Here is a 16,126-nt window from a genome sequence, read left to right as displayed (position 1 = left end):
AACATGTAACTTCCAAATTTCGGGCACTCAGACCACCAGATATAAGTACGTGGGGTGTATAGTAACTGGAGACCTCTCCCATGACGACCAGTCCCACAATCTCTCTTCCTAAACTTAAGCATTTTTCTCCTTTGCACAACCTACAGGGAGATCCACTAATGAAATGATCAAAAATATCTGTTGATGACGTTCATTTTGCTGCATTAAAAAAAAAAACCTGGAAGTTTAGGTTTACTCTACGGAAAGGAAGTTGCAAAGAAGGAAACAATAAGGTTAAGATCTTTCGTAATGGGTTTTTATTATGTCATGTATTCTTTTTCGCATTCATTGTACTTACAAGGACTACCGCGGCACATTCTGCGGTCTAGCGTTGTAACGTTAGGCAGCTACATTGAGTCGTGTATAATTTTTTTATTGCAGTTGACAGTGACTTATAAAGCAAATCAGCGTCGGAAATCAGTTGCCATGGAAGCTTGCAGCGGCAAACCGGAATCCACCTTCTGGATACTGAGCTGACAGCAATAACACTGCAGGCGTCGACAAGATTGTACGCACACGATCATGAAAGAATGTTGGCGTTAGCTTCACAAACCTGTATATTTGCCTGTGCGATGCCCAGTGGCTGAAATTTAAGGAAAAAAAATTTCTGGGCCTGTCCAAAGGTTGCTAAAATTCACGGCTGTATTAGAGAGGCTTTACTTAGGTTAGCGGAAGCCGGTCATTTACTCTGTCCATCCGACGGGTTCTTTTGCAAAATGTACTTACACTAATTCTCATGTGCAAGGTAAGGACCCGGTAAATAAAATTTGCGACCGAATCAGTTACCCTTATTCCCCCGGAGAGAAGAACAATTCTACGGATGTAATTTATAACGCTCGATTAATGCGGGTGTTCTGACGGTGGCAATAATGTGGACTTCTCAGGACCTTCACACTTTCGCCAGTTAAGTGTTTTCATCCACATCTTTGCTGCAAGCTACGCCTAGGAAGCGATGAGCACAAAGACTGGAAACTAAACTTCGATTCTTCGCTACGGAGCGCCAGTTCTATTATTGAACACCAAGTAACATAATTCCTCGCACCTGTCCAGAACAAACCCAGAATTCAAGACTCTCTTTCTCTAATCTTACAACACTGCTACACAGTTTTAACCGGACAGCTGTGGTCGTTCCGCCTTTAAATAAATCTTTTCAATGTTTCCCAGGCCTACTGTTGGTGACATCACAATGAGCGGGATGTTCGTGTTTACGGCCGTTCTGCTGCTTTCCTTAAGCACTGCCGCGTCAGTGCAACTCGACACGTCGGATGGAGGCTACACGGAACTGCGGGTATCCATCAGCAACAGCGTGACTCCTGACGAGTTCATCATTAGTAACATCAAAGTAAGCAGCTTTTATTTTCTCTCCCCCCCTCCCCATGGCATGTCGGAGCTTTTTTTTTTTTACGGCGCATTGCTTTTGGCTCATATGTAAACAGCGATCACAATAAGTGTCGTGGGCCGGTAAAAGGCAGAATGCATTGTCAGAGGGGCCTCAGATGAAGACGATCAAGTGGTTTTACGCGAGAACACCATCCCTTACACGCTGAGATAGTAATGATCCCAAAACCAGGCAAAAAGTTGCGGCTCGAAAATCTCAGACCGATATCCCTTACATCATGCCTAGGCAAACTATATGAAAGGATAATAACGAGACGCCTTCAAGACCTTATGAAAGATAACGAGCTATACCCCCACAGCATGTTTGGCTTTAGAAGCAAATTATCAACACAAGACGTGCTACTCCAAATCAGAGACGAGGTTTCAACCAACGTCCCGACACGAGGAGAGCACGTAATCATTACGCAAGACATCAAAGGGCATTCGACAACGTCAGCAATGAAGCAATATTAACGGGCCTAAATAACGTTGATTGCGGCAAGAAAATATGCTGGTATGTCAAAGCTTTTCTAACAAACCTAACAGCAACAATAGGAATCGGTTAAACTCGCTCCGAGAGTTTCTACACGCCCAATAAAGGAACGCCGCAGGGATCAGTAATTTCCCCCATCTTCTTCAACATGTCGATGATTGGCTTAGCAAAGCAGTTCTAAAACATAGAAGGCGTACGGCACGCAATATATGCCGACGACATCAGAGTGTGGGTCAAGGAGGGCTCGCTCGGTGAGGAAGAGGGAAAGCTAGAGGAAGCAGCCGCATGCGTAGAGAACTACGTCAGAGATAGAGGCCTTGCCTGCTCAACAGAAAAGTCAGAACTCTTAAGAATCTGGAGAAGCAGACAAAAGTCACAAAGTGCCGGATGAGGAGGAACTCAGGACAAACGTCTTTCTAGAAGAACCACCAATACCGTAAAAAACGGTGATTGGAATACAAGGAATGCCGATCTAATCGAACCAAAGATGCACACACGCCTTAACCTAATCATAGCTTCGGTGACGCAAGTGGCCCGCATGATAACTAGAGCCTCTAGAAGGAGGCAAGGCATGCGGGAAGTTGACACTAAAATTCGTCAGCAGCCTCGTAGTAAGCAGAATAACATACAGGCTCCCATACTACAACTGTACTGAGGGAGAAATGATTCCATCAGACACAATAATAAGGTTAGCATTTAAGATAGCGCTCAACCTACCGCAAGCAACCTCAACGGAAAGAGTCCTAGCCCAGGGTTTGCATAACGCTTTTGAAGAGCTGTGAGAAGCCCAACTTGCGGCTCAGCCACAAAGACTAAAACAAACCAAAGCGGGGATAGCGCTCCTGAATAGATGCGGCTACGAAGGTGCGCTACAGGAGAGAAAAAGAACACAGCGAATACCTGACGAATATTGCAACACACTCTAGATAGTCCCGATGCCGAAAACATGGATACTAACCTGCATAAAGGACGCAGGAAAACTAGGGCAATATATGTTCAACAAAGCCTAGGCGAAAAGGAAAACACTCTGCACAAAGACTCGGCGGAGTACAGGAGAGATACTTGAGAAACCAGAAACAGGATGGTACACCATCCCTTCGTGCCTCGGTTTCTTCCTTGTTTACCGTAATATTCTGGAGATACTGTTCTGTTTTTAATGACTGTGATGGAAGTGAACTCTTTCGGACCTACTGTGGAACCCCGTGGTTCAGACGCTGCTGACCAAAGGATGCGTCGCGGCCTCACGAGTGATGCATGCAGCCAAGACACTGCGCTGTGCTCTGCTGCTGGCGATGACTCTTAACCTGACGACGGCTTCATCCGAGTGCTTAGCAAGAATTCAAAACGGACACTGCGCTAAGGTGACGTCTCTTCGGTGTCGAGTGAGTCCCTGATCACCCCGAAGTGAGTAAAATTGGCACATACTGTTCTAATTGTGCCAGAGACCCCCACCGACAATATTAACCACATCAACAGGCAAGCCACGTGTAGGTTCCTAGAGGCTCGCGTCCCGGGCTCAATCAAAGACGTGAGGGTGAATCTTTATGGGAATGCTGTTGCCATTGGTGTCACGGACCGAATCGTGCTTGGAAGTTCGAGCATCATCAAAATGGTCGGCGCATCAGTGTCCGTTCACGGCATGTTCCCCTGGGAAGCTGCGCTACGGTATGCATCATTTTCGACGTCGACATTGCCATTGTCAAGATCGGTGAATTCAGACCTGGGGAGTGTTGCTAGAAAACCAACGTAAATTCGGATGAGTCATGAGGATGAAACGCAGCTCTGAGGTCTGGCGTTCACGGAAGCAGCGGCGACAGTAGCGGCGTCAGGTGGCCGAGTCTGTCCTCTGGTCGCCAGACGGAGTGGTGCTTTCAACGGTCACAGTGGGCATATCGACGGAGTTTTCGCGTTTCGGAACGCAGGTGGGGGAGTACAAGGTCGTTAATGCACCTGCTGGGAACAGTCTTGACATTCCTTTTCCACCATGACACCAAACCCACCACAATGGTGAAGATCCCACCCCAGTGTTCGATCCGTCTTTGTCCCTGTCCACCTGCTGGGAATTGGCCTGCCATTCTTTTTTCACGAAGGCCGTGATTTGTAGCTGTGGTGACCACGACACGACAAGGACTTTGTTTTCAATTTTCTATAGACCGAGCTGCGAGAAAGCATCAGCACAGCCACCTGCCCCGGATGGCACCACCAGTGTTTTCATCCGTTCACTTGAAAAGGTGTGGGTGCGGGCTAGTTGGTGGAATGAGGTTACGAGAATGATGTCCAATCAAGTGAACCGATGTAATACGAAAAGCGCGAAAAAAAGCACACACGGACGCAAAGAAAGACAAGGAGTTGGAAGCTAGCGCTTGTCCTTGGTCTTTCTCTGCGTCCGTGTGTTCTTTTCGCGTTTTTCGTCTTACATCTGTTCACTTGATTGTACATCATTCTCCTAACCTTATTCTACAGCCAGGGATCTGGGTAATGCGAAGGCTATTTAACGTGCTGGTTTGTTATCGACAAACTACTTTCTCCATTGTAAATATGTAAAAATAACCTACGGTACAGTCTCCTTCTTAGCGGAGTCCGACATCGTCCTTCGTAGCCGGGACCTGCAGTGCTGAACGAGTCCGACAACCCAAAGCCCCCCCCCCCCGTCTACGAGACAGCTGGATGGGGTGGGATTGAAGCGCAGCCGCCAGCACCATATGCGACTAACTTGAAAACTTTATAGGGACGAGCTACCCACAGCGCATCAATATTGCAACCTCATATCTTTGGGGAGACAATGTGCATCACGTTGACTTTCCAAGTGGATTGCATTCCAATGTGCCCACTGCATTCTCCTTCATTTTTATTTCTTTTAATGGTCGTACAATGTTTTTTTGCATCTCGGCCACGCGGGCAGGGCAAATGTTGTTCTTTAGCCTAACCTAACCTCTGTGTTCTAAGCCACAGCGTCGATGCTTGCCTGGCGAAAGTCCAAAAGTCTGCCATTTGCCGCGGCGGTTATTACTGAGACTGAAAAGAACGAGCGACACAAGAAATGACAAGACACGATTCCGCACCCAGAGGGGACGCTGCTAAGTTGCAGCTACGTCGTCACTCTCGTCAAAGGTCTTCTAGGAGTGTAGTCGCCATTGAGAAGATTCGTCCAGGAATTTGTGCATCTTGTCCTCGCCCTCTGCATGCCTCTCTAAACAACGGGGGCCATGTGAGCAGTGATGCAGGGACTGTTCTCGCAGACGGGTCTTGGCCATCTCTGACGTAGCCACCCGCGCCCACCGTGAACGAACAGGTATTGCGCACTCAGTCCCTGGCCTATCTCTAATCAAGCACAAGGACCAACTCTGGCCCAAAGTCTGGACCGGCAGGCTATTTGGCTGTCGCACCTGAAATAGCGCACACCCTTAGTGATGAAACAGTCGTACGCACCCAGTGGGCTGAGCCTGCTGCTGTTGACACCCTAGTCCAGGCACCATTGCAAGTTGGACACGTGCAAGTAATTGCAATGCTGATCACTTTCGTCAACACTTTGCGTGCGCTGCTTTACAGCGTTCACACGACAGCTGCACAAAAGGCACTTCGGGTGTGGATATGCTCACTCCAGCCGCAGCAGCTCTCCAGTAGCTGGCACAATGGCACCTCCAGCCTCAGCGTTCGGAGACGTCGGGATATATCACTTTGTCAACTACATAATAAACAGCAAGAGCAAGCAGCCTTTCTTTCCGGTGGAACCTCTGCGCTGCGTGACGGTGCAGTGCTGGGCAGTGAAAGACGGTGGATGTGTTTTATTGAGGTCGAAGCGTTCGACAAACCTCATGGTGTGCAGGCAACGGTTACGGCAGCCTGCGACTTTCAGTGCGTGTGTCATTGCTTGATGTTCGTGCTACGGACCGCTTTGATTTATTTTATCGTGTACTTTTATGCCCTCTTCATCCCTTTCCCCCATTGCAGAGTAGTCAACTGGAACACCCTTGCAATTAACCTCCCTGCGCATCCTCTATCAATTCTCTCTCTCTCTCAGAGAAGCGTTCTACAGCGGTTCTTGTGTTTAAGTTCAAGCTCGCTTTTTTTAGTCAGGAAGCTCTCCGTTATTGAAATTATTTGTTTATTCGTCTTCAGTTCTTTCTGGCATGCTCCATTCGCGTCAAGGCGTGATGCTTTCATGTTTTTGTAAAAATATTATTAATCGGATAGCATTCGATGTCCCGTTAATGAGAAGAGGCGGCCTCCACCCATGCATATCACGGGGGCAGGTCCATCCTGTCAACTTGTGCACACCTCCTCTGTATTCAGCCTCCCGAAGTCAACGTGACCAGCGGGTTGTCAAGTCCTCAAGAATACTGGTCGAGGTAATATGCGTTACAAGCCAGTCAACCTAGGATCAAAAGCGAGTGATAGATAAAAAAAGGAGCAAAGATAAGGATTATTCAGAGGCAGGTGCACATGCCTCGCCCCAATAAAGCGAAACGCACTAACAGGCTATATGCTTAGCAACAGCGGACAACCTAAAGTTGAATTTCTTGTGGCGCAATGAGTACAGATTGTGCGAACGATGAAAATGTGCAGGCGCTGTTCCGATCGTCAACAGAGTTCCTTCACAAGGCTACCAATGGACGAGTGTACTTCAAACACGTCATCATCGAGGTTCCCAAGACGTGGCCGAAGAGAAATAGCTCCTGGGCACCGTCGTCCAACGCCTACGAAAAGAGCGACGTGCTTATCGACATGCCCACGCCGCCGTACGACGACAGGCCGTTCACAACACAGGTGAAGCCGTGCGGCGAGCCGGGGGAGTTCATCCACCTCACTCCCGGATTTCTGGCCACACTTACCAACTCTACGGCTAAGAGGTTTATTAACCCAGGTAAATGAAGTTGTTTTCTTCACGAGAATTTCGGTTTAAGTTCTTCACGGCGATAGCTTTTATTACCGAGGAAGACAAGCGGAAGCACGTATGATCGCCTTCGCAGCATCTGGGGCTTGCGAGAGGGACAGGTTTGAAGGACGAGTGAAAACGACGTTACCATGGTGGTTGGGAGAAAGGGGAGAGAGTCTGCAGAGAAAACAATAAGGCGAGAGCAGAATATGCTCCTACGGATGTGGCAAGGAGGCATTCAGAACAGATGGCAAAAGTGGCTATATCAGGGTGCTTCCCTATACCCTTAACCCCCTTGGTAAGAGGGATAGGGAAAAGTGGGACGCCAGTACTTGTGCGCAGAGTGCAACCCCCCCCCCCCCCCCCCCCGCCAAGAGCACTAACCAAGAGTCCGCCTACTGCCTAGGTTGAGTGTTCTGCGCATGCGTATTGACGCCCCTCTATTTCCCTTCCAAAACTATCCCTCTATTCTAAAGCTCCCTACATTTCCCTACAACGTCGTGATTTTAGGGACACGAGGATGGAGAAAGGTTCGCGCATTGTGCGGGTCTGCCTTTGTCGCGTTGGCCCTGGCCAGCGTACAGCTCTGCTGACAGGAGGCGGGTCGCCGATGCGTTTCTCGTGGGGCGCTCTTGTGTTCACGCAGTCGGTCAGAGTAGGAAGCTGCTGTCGGGATTCAGCCGTCATGCCGCCGGAACGAGTGCTACAATGCGAGGAACAGTTCGCTAGCAAACGGGCTGGAAAAAAAATGCGCTGGGCGGAGCAAACAGAACAGCAGAAAACGGTGAATGGATGCGCGAAGCGATGTGGCGAAAGGAATGGTGCAGCGGTCGAGACAGAGTACGACGCGCCACTCATACTAAGGCACAACGGAAAGTAGCTGGAAAGCACGACGCTGCTGCAGCGGGTGCAATGCCCAACCGTGAAATATTTCTAATAGTGCTGCAGGATGTGTGCTTTGAGAGTGTGCAGCACAGCCTGCAGGCCATGAGGTGTCGTCTCTTTTCCTGTCCAGAATACGGCAAGGAAGCGAGAATTTTTCTCATAAAGAAAATTTGTTAAATATTGGCTTATATAACTGGACCTGATTAACCACAGCTGATTACTGGCCGTGTTAATTAATGGCGCCACGGGTATCCGTGACGCATGCGCACGCATTGCGTAATGACGGCAACTATCGAGGGACTGCCGCCTCACTCGCAGCCGCTTGCCTCGTTCATCAATTGCCACCAGGATTGCGCGTGCGCCTATCGGACTGCAGGGCAGAACTTCCTCCGGGCCGACGCTGGCTTTTAGCACCAAGGGACAATGACGACGCTGTTGTTGACGCATGTGAAGCTCCGGTGGCCGCGCAGCGAGTAGGCACCAGGGGCGGGTGAACTGACAGTTTCGCCAGTGTAGTAGTAGTATTAAGTGCCTAATGTAAAATAAAAGCAAAAATGAAGGTAAGTGGTTTTTTCTAACCCCGAAATCTACCATCACTACTGCGGTGGCACCTGAGCTTGGGCAGCGGAAATAAAGGATAGCGAGCCGTTTGAAGAAGTGAAATTAAAGAGGTGACACCGGCATTAGTTGAGGTTCGGCTCTGTGTTCTCCTCGATTCTGGCACCAAGGCCACCCGCGGCACAGACAGCGGGATGCTAAAGGCATTTCACGCTTAAAAGTGCGTTTAATAAAGACCCACCTTCCCAGCGTACGTGTTCGTGCACGAGTGGGCCCACTTCAGGTACGGCGTGTTCGACAACTATGGCAGCCTCAACGACAGCAGGCACCCCCTCACCTTCTGCTACAACAGCACGGTGAGTCACACGGAAACATTGCACGACACGAACAACTATGGGAGGGGTGCACAGTTTCCGGAAGAGAGTTGTAAAAAGAAAAAAACAGATTACAAGGAGATATTATGAGCAGCTAGGAAAATAACTATACATATACAAGGAGACTGTGCGGCCTACCAAGAGTCGAAATCGAAATCCTAATGTTTTGTGACGTACTCACTTCCTTAGTTCTTGAAAGGCGGCTAAAATTGCCCGCACCTAGCAGGCAGCAGACCACCATTTTTCTCTGTGGCTTGACTTAGGCGTTTTACGTACGGGAAGAGCAGAGGTCCGTAGCGTATGTTCATGATTTCTTTTGTGAAGGACGAAGCTAATACCTGAAGGTTGGATGTAGGTTTCGATGCTTGACTGGTGCCTTCAATGTTACGAACCTTCAATGTTACGAACCAAACTATACAAACTTTAGTTAAAGATGTTCGCGTTCAAAACAACTATAGAGCACTTGAGACTCACTCAGCCTAAACGTTTAGTAGCTAACGCTTAGACCTTGCTAACACTGGCTGCATATAACAGGTCGTAGTGCACCTGAAATTTAAGCACTCGATGCCACATATGATGTGCGCGTGCAGGTCTCGTCGGCTGTCACAAGCGTCGCTTCGTGTTTCGGATCGCTGCCAGGGATAAGTTTTAACGCCGTGAATAAAATGCAAGGACGCTCAGAGAAGCGCTGTATAGCAAAAGCTGTAGAGCTCTCTAGCGTTTCTATAGCGTATACAGGAGCATTAGTCGTAACCTTGAAGCGCCGCAATCTGTATTAGCGGATCAAGAGGCTTGCAAGAGTTTCAAGAGCACCGGGACGTCGGCGCTTGTGGCTGCCACTCAAGGAGCGAGAATATTTGCGTCGATAGCTCCCTATAAGGACTCATTTTGACTGCTTCTAACACCCTTTAGCAGCAGCGGTGATGAAAAATGCACTTGGCCAGTTTTCTTGCTACGTTTTCTCGAGACGGGACTCAGGGGAAAAAAGCTTGTGACATGAAGCACCGCATAATGCCCTGAGAAAGGGCGTTCGAATCTACTCTATGGAATGCAAATATAGTCTATATGAAAAGAATAATTTCTAATCCCTCTTAGCTTTAACACTACCAGCAGCACAGGGCGTATTGAGGTTGCTGCTGATAATAATGATTATGGCAGTGCAGCTGGCAAGCTCGAAGTGGGGTCGCTGATAACGGCCACGAAGACAGTTCACGGATGTTTTGTCGCAGCGAAGAACGAGTTTAGTTGCTTCTGGAAGTCAGTCAGCTCAGCAAAAGTTAATAGCCTATATGGCATAGCCATAAACGCTGGATATCAACTGTATGGGTTGAATACAATCTAATGGTAATAAACCCTCTCAACAATCGAATCACTCTAGCGATTTCTTTGGCCTTGGACACCTTTTAACGAACCCAGTATCAGCAGAGCTTTACATTATTTGTTGATGGCTAACAAGGGGAATAGCAAAAAAAACACAACACCAATCATTTTATTTGCATTGAATCGTTGACGTACCAATTGTGCTCATCACTTCGTATATGTGCACGCGAATTAATTTCGCAGGTACGGCTTAACGCCTGCTCGAGCCGACTCGTCTTCAGCCCGAGAACCGCAGAAGGAAGACTGTGCTCAATGAACGAAAAGTGCCGCTTACATCGCAACTGCAAAGTCATCATCAAGCAGCTGGAACATGACCCCGTCCAGTCTTCCATCATGTTCATGCCCTACGTGGCCAATGTAAGAAGTATTCGCTTACTCTGGTGCGGAAGTGCGGCATCAGCCGGACGGTTTGAAGGGGCTGAGAGTTAACAAGAGCTGGTTTAGTGTGTGAAGCAGAGCAAGCCAGGGGCCAGCGGCTAAGATGCCTACGGGTTGGTCATTTAATAAAACCCCTTGCAGGGTTAGTTGGTAATTGTTTTTGTTTTCTTGAAATTAAACATCACAACATATTTACACGAATATACAGCGCCCATCCTGTCATGTCTCTATGTGCATTCCTGTAAATATGCAGCGCTGGTTACTTTCAAGAAAAGTGTGATTATGATGTCAAAATATCCATATAGTACCGAGCGGTAGGTCTGCCATTTTTCTTGCATTTATTCGTGATTGAACTGCAGTTTGTGCCAGGCAACCTGTATTTATGACAATGGACTGAACTCTCGCCCAATTAATACCTTAGTGATTAAGCCCAAGGGGCCGAAATGCGTTCTCAATCATAAAATTCGCCTATTGTCTGCAGGTATGGGAAGTCTCCGGAAGGAGGACTTCCCAATGGCTGGAAGGAAAGGAAGGTGGGATAAAACGAAAAGCGCTGCAGATGAGGACAAAGAAAAAACGTTTCGTACCAGACAGGAAGTGACGTCAGCACGACGGAAATTGTGGCACTTTCTGTAAAGGCACTAATAGCGGCTTACTGTTAATGGAATTAGGTTATCTATTAGAATTTTCTTATTGTTGGCCTGCCAGTGATACAAAAGACTGTTTCGATTCCTGAGGGAATCTGGCCGGCTTGACAAATTTTGAGTTTGCTACACGCACCTCCCCATCCTGTTGCTCTTTTACATGTTAACCTACCTACTTTTCTTTCCCTCTCTGTCTTTATCTCTCGGCGATTATCGCTTCCCGCTGTTTGATCAATAAGTTTCGCTTCCTGCCCGAGTCCTCGAGGCCATAAAGTTTTACCTGCTCCTCCTCCTCCTCCTCTCCTTTGAAACATCGCAACCCACGCTGCTGTGCACCAACGCATTTTCTCAGCCGTTGCAGGTTAGCCAGTTCAGTGACAGCCGGAAAGGACCCTGCCCCCACAACCCTGACGCCCCGAACAAGCAGAACGAGTACTGCGATCAACGGTCGACCTGGGATGTTATCAGCAAACACGAGGACTTCAAGAAGTGAGTGGGATAGTCCTAGGAGCTGCAACTTTTAAGATATATCACTGTGACTTATCGTAGTAGTGAACTATCTGAATAATAGCAATAATATTCACACCGTCTTCCAACATTCCTACCGTGATTCAGAAACAGCCATGTGGGGTCTGCAGAAGCATTGTGCACTATACCGCAGCTATTGTGGAAGGTGTCAAGGGTAGTTGTAAAATTTAGAAACGTGGTGACTCGCACGGAAAATACAGTATGGATTATTACGCAGTGTTCCATTCCAGCGACGCTATTTATATAAAAAAAGGAATACTTATTTATATTTCTTGTAATTTTTGTTTTATTAAAGTCAAAGTTTACAAAAATAAAACTCACCTAGATGTAGGAAGACACGGGGACTCGTGTCCGGAACAGCGCAAGTTGACGACGTGTTAACAATCAGCGAGTATGTTGATTAACAAAACAAAGCTATAGAGTAAAACTTCCTTAGGGAAAGAAAAGACTGTTGAATTGCACTCCTATTGTGTAACTGACAACTAACAATTAAAATATATATGAGCGCAAAGATCCGCACAAAGATCCCCAGGTGCTCGAAATTATTCGGGAACCCTCCACTCGGGCACCTCTTTCTTCCTTCTTCTCTCAGTTCCTCCTTTATCCCTTCCCTTACGGCGACGCAGTTTAGTTAGGGGCCAAGATGTGAGAGAGATACTGCGCCGTTACCTTTCCTTAAAAACAAATTTTCAATTTTTCAAGACATATGAACTCGTGACCGAAGCAGTGCAAGTTCAGACCACGTTGGGAATCAGCAAGTATGCTGATCAACAAAGCAAATCTTGAATAAACAGCCTCATGGGAAGACAAGACTGTTAAATTGCACTCCTATAGTAGGATACACCGTAAGTCTACAGTGAAGCTCCGCCCACATTTAGCACCGGGCAAAATATTCCTCCACTATAAAAACGTAATCCGTTTTCGGAACCTCTTTTGTCACCTTAACAAGAAGCTATTCAGGAGAAAAAACTTGTAATGTTTGCAATTTTGACATTTGGCTTGTTTAATAAACTCAAACATTAAAAGATGATTTCGTTTAATTTTGTGACCTGCTGGCGAGTAATACAGTACGCCGCGGAGCAAGCTCATTGTTAACAACTGCAGTTTCTTGTTGTATCCAACTATAGAGTGCCACTAACTACAACAAACAATTCGAAGAATATATGAGCGCGTAGTTAAACAACGCTGGAAGACACTTACACCACTAATATAGTGCCTTCACTAGGAGTGGTCGTCTGGAGACATTTGGCTGAAGCAAGGAACGTCGAAACAAATTTAACACTGGTAGTCTGAGACCTTAACATAGCAGTAACAGCAATTCTGTTTAGATTGATCCTTAGTATAAATCGCTTTAATGTCTCTTTTCTGCTATTTTGATATTGATCCTGTTGCGTAAGGCGTGTTTATTGGTCAAAATTTGCTTTAAAAGTTTTTCCGACGATGACGTCTGGGCGCCAAATGACTGCAGAAGCAGAGTTTTGAAGGGATTTTGAAATGAATCACGATGTAACTGAGCCCAATGGTATTCGCACCAATAAAACTCTGTCGATGAGCCGCGGTTTACTTACCAATTTTGTGGTATGTCAAACACTTTTGGGCCTTGATTCGCTTACTTGAAGTAAATTGCATGTTTGGTTTTTGAACGCAGTAATTAATACACTCTTACAGACCAAATTCCGTGCGTCCCCACTGTCGTTTTAAGCTCATGACTTCGGCAAGAAAAAGTGTTAGGGTTTTAACCTGTAGCTAAACGGAGCATTCGTGCGAAAGCGCGTGTTTAGCCTGGTTGGCTCAAGGTTTTGCTTTGCTGGGTCGTCGGCACAGCCTACGTCGGTAATAGATTCTGGTTGAGCTCTATTCGGGGTTATAAGCTTGTCTGATCTGTTCGCGCCGCAGATGGAATTTGGTGAACAATGACGTGCAACGCACAGAGCGAGAGTGTGTCGCAGTTGAAGGTGAGGCGGGATCAGCTGCTGCGATAACGTTGCTCTATCGTGCTGTGGCCGGAGAAGCTGCATGCACACTGGCTATGATAAGATTTGATGAAGAGTCATAGCTTTGTTCATGACCTCATGAAGCGACTCATTTTGAACACGGCATAGTGATAGTATCTCATCGCACAGACCGTGGACACAACTGAGGCTCGACGTAAACGCCATCTTTCGCACACGCTGTAATAAACTCCGAACTCGTTCTGCGTGAAGTGCTGTGCATAGCAGGCATCGACACCACTGTAATGATTCTCCTGACACATGCCGACGCCTGACCTCACGCCACTCTTCGAGCCCACCCTCGTGTTGATCGGTGGTTTCGCGACCACGGCATTGTCGAGCGACTTCCGCATCTCTTCTAGGCGCCCTTCTTACTCAGCCTTCGCTGCGCATCGATGCCACCCTCTCTGTGTACCTGCTGTAGGCGCTGTTGTTTCGCGCGTCCCGCTTCGGTGCGAATTGGCGGCACTTAGCGCCTGAACGTCGACGCTAATCTGTGGGTATGGTAGCCAGCGAGGGCGCGTGTCTTCGGACTCGGCCTTTTACTTAACTTCGGAATAGCAGCGCTGGCCCGAATGGACTGTCGCTCGGCGAGCAAGCACCTGCAAGCCGATGATCTGAACGGCCACATGTGAGCGCGCGGCGCCGCAACGACTGGCCGCGCACTCGGCGAGTGAGCTCCATTAAGAGGTCGGATACAACACGAAATCTGAATGACATAGCTGAGTGAAGTTGTCTCGAATAAGACATAACCTATTTTTCTCCACCAACACAATCGGGCGGCGTACGCCAAAGATCTCTCTAAGTAAACTTTTTCTTGGATGATGATCGCGTAAGTAGTTTAAAAATTCAGCCCTGATATCAAAACAAATTTCTTTATTTAGCAATACTTGTTTCCTAGCACTACCTTCACACTTGCAATCGATATTCGCGGAAAGTTAAAAAAAAGCTGCAGTGCGATAGAAACTACCAACCCAGACGCTTGTTCAATGGAGCTTACAAAATATATATTAAATGTTCCTGCCCAAAATTTGCGGCTGTTTTTATGCTTTGGAGGTTAATGAATACCGAATCTGTACAAATTATTGAGCGACCTGTGCAAGAGAACGAAGGAAGGAACGAATGCAAATTGTTTTCTTATTCTAGCCTCCCAAGGCCGGACATGTCCAAGCGAATCGAGGTGACCTTCGACGAAGCACAGGAGGACCACGACCTTCCGCAGCGCGTGGTGCTTGTACTGGACGTTTCAAAAAGCATGAGAGTGAGCAAAACCTTTTGGTGATCATTTACGTTGGCGTCAAGAGATGCACGGTGCCCTTGTAACGTTGGCAGTGCGCCCACGCATCCCACCGTAAGGATTCAGTTCGATTATATTTACAGCGAACCCTTTCAAAAACCTCGTGCATTCTCCCAAAGCAACTCGCTCTTTTTCTCCCTTAAACGTGAACCGACAGGATATTTTTTGTGCCGGGTTATTTCCTCGGAATGGTGCGTAAAGCAGAATCCATGCACTGAGATGTGAAATAAGGCTGCGCTTCACAAATGATTTACATTAAAATTAATTCCATTGTCGCTTCGATTTCTCCAGGCAAAGGGTGGCTATGTCGGTCACAAGCAGAGTGTTTCACGCAAGACCATGAAGAATCACAGCGCAAAGCAGTTGTAGTAAACGTTCGTAGAGACTTCACCGCAAACGGGAGAACTCTGCGGGCGCAATGCGCACGTACTCTGAAACGCTTTTAGTTACACATACGTGATGTACCCAAAACAAAAAACTATGTGGACGTATTCTGCTCAATATGTACTGTTCGAGTACGTTTCTCTGTGCCACCAGTGTCCAAATGTCTCGGGAAAATTTTTGAAAGTTGGACAATTGTAAGATACTGTTATGAAAATATTGGAGGTAACAGTCCGTTCTTCGGATGCGTAGCAACATCCTTCTTTCAAAGTGTTTCCAACAATCGCACTGAAAACTTCAGACTGGCTGAGAAAACCAATGGGGAACTCTTTTGATGATAGCAAAAACGTTTGCAGAAAAAAACATGTAAGACCACCATCGGGTGATCTGCGGATATATTGATTGTTATGGAGAAATCTTGCATTTTTTGAAAAAAACTGCATTCATCACAACTTTCGCGCTCAAAAATGCTTTGTTGGGCATGTCTCGCCTCGTGACTCGTATAATCGTTACCTGGCGTCGTTCTGGGCCTAATTCGGCTGTGCTGCCGAAGCTCTCTCCTGCGTACGCCTTCGTGCAGCGTGTCTTGCAAAGTGCCTCAACCTCCAACGGACGTGCGTTCCAACTCCACTAACGATGCGCTTCTGCCAACAGAGCAGCAGGTCCGTGGGGTCGCGAACAGGGCTGGCGCTGAACACTATTTCATTTCTTAAAAGCGCACTGCACTGTACGTCCACCGCAACTGCATCTCGCGAGCCTGCCTCGGCGGGTTTGCATTCCTTTACGCGTCGCAACGAACCCTATTCGGCATGTTTTGAACATCAAGACACGGAGCTGCCGAACGCATCCTATCAGCGCGTTTCGGCTGCTGTCTTGCATTAAGCGAGTGTGCAAGGCACACTCGCAAGATTCGACATCCCACCTA

At 47.5% G+C, this 16,126-nt stretch overlaps 1 protein-coding gene across 1 annotated transcript in view; it reads left to right on the top strand.

Moving 5' to 3' along the window:
• Nucleotides 1-1,221: 1,221 nt before the first annotated feature.
• Nucleotides 1,222-16,126, top strand: part of LOC144108102 (calcium-activated chloride channel regulator 1-like) — a 52,148-nt gene continuing 37,243 nt past the window's right edge. The window contains exons 1-6 of the mRNA XM_077641384.1: nucleotides 1,222-1,381; nucleotides 6,476-6,773; nucleotides 8,478-8,584; nucleotides 10,166-10,339; nucleotides 11,357-11,493; nucleotides 14,670-14,784. Of these exons, the coding sequence (XP_077497510.1) occupies nucleotides 1,226-1,381; nucleotides 6,476-6,773; nucleotides 8,478-8,584; nucleotides 10,166-10,339; nucleotides 11,357-11,493; nucleotides 14,670-14,784 (987 nt within the window). The 5' untranslated portion in view covers nucleotides 1,222-1,225. The remainder of the gene's footprint in view (nucleotides 1,382-6,475; nucleotides 6,774-8,477; nucleotides 8,585-10,165; nucleotides 10,340-11,356; nucleotides 11,494-14,669; nucleotides 14,785-16,126) is intronic.

The sequence above is a fragment of the Amblyomma americanum genome, chromosome 10 (assembly GCF_052857255.1).
Source record: "Amblyomma americanum isolate KBUSLIRL-KWMA chromosome 10, ASM5285725v1, whole genome shotgun sequence".
NCBI lineage: Eukaryota > Metazoa > Arthropoda > Arachnida > Ixodida > Ixodidae > Amblyomma > Amblyomma americanum.
The sequence above is the reverse complement of the archived record's forward strand: the minus strand, read 5'-3'. Positions and strand labels throughout refer to the sequence as shown.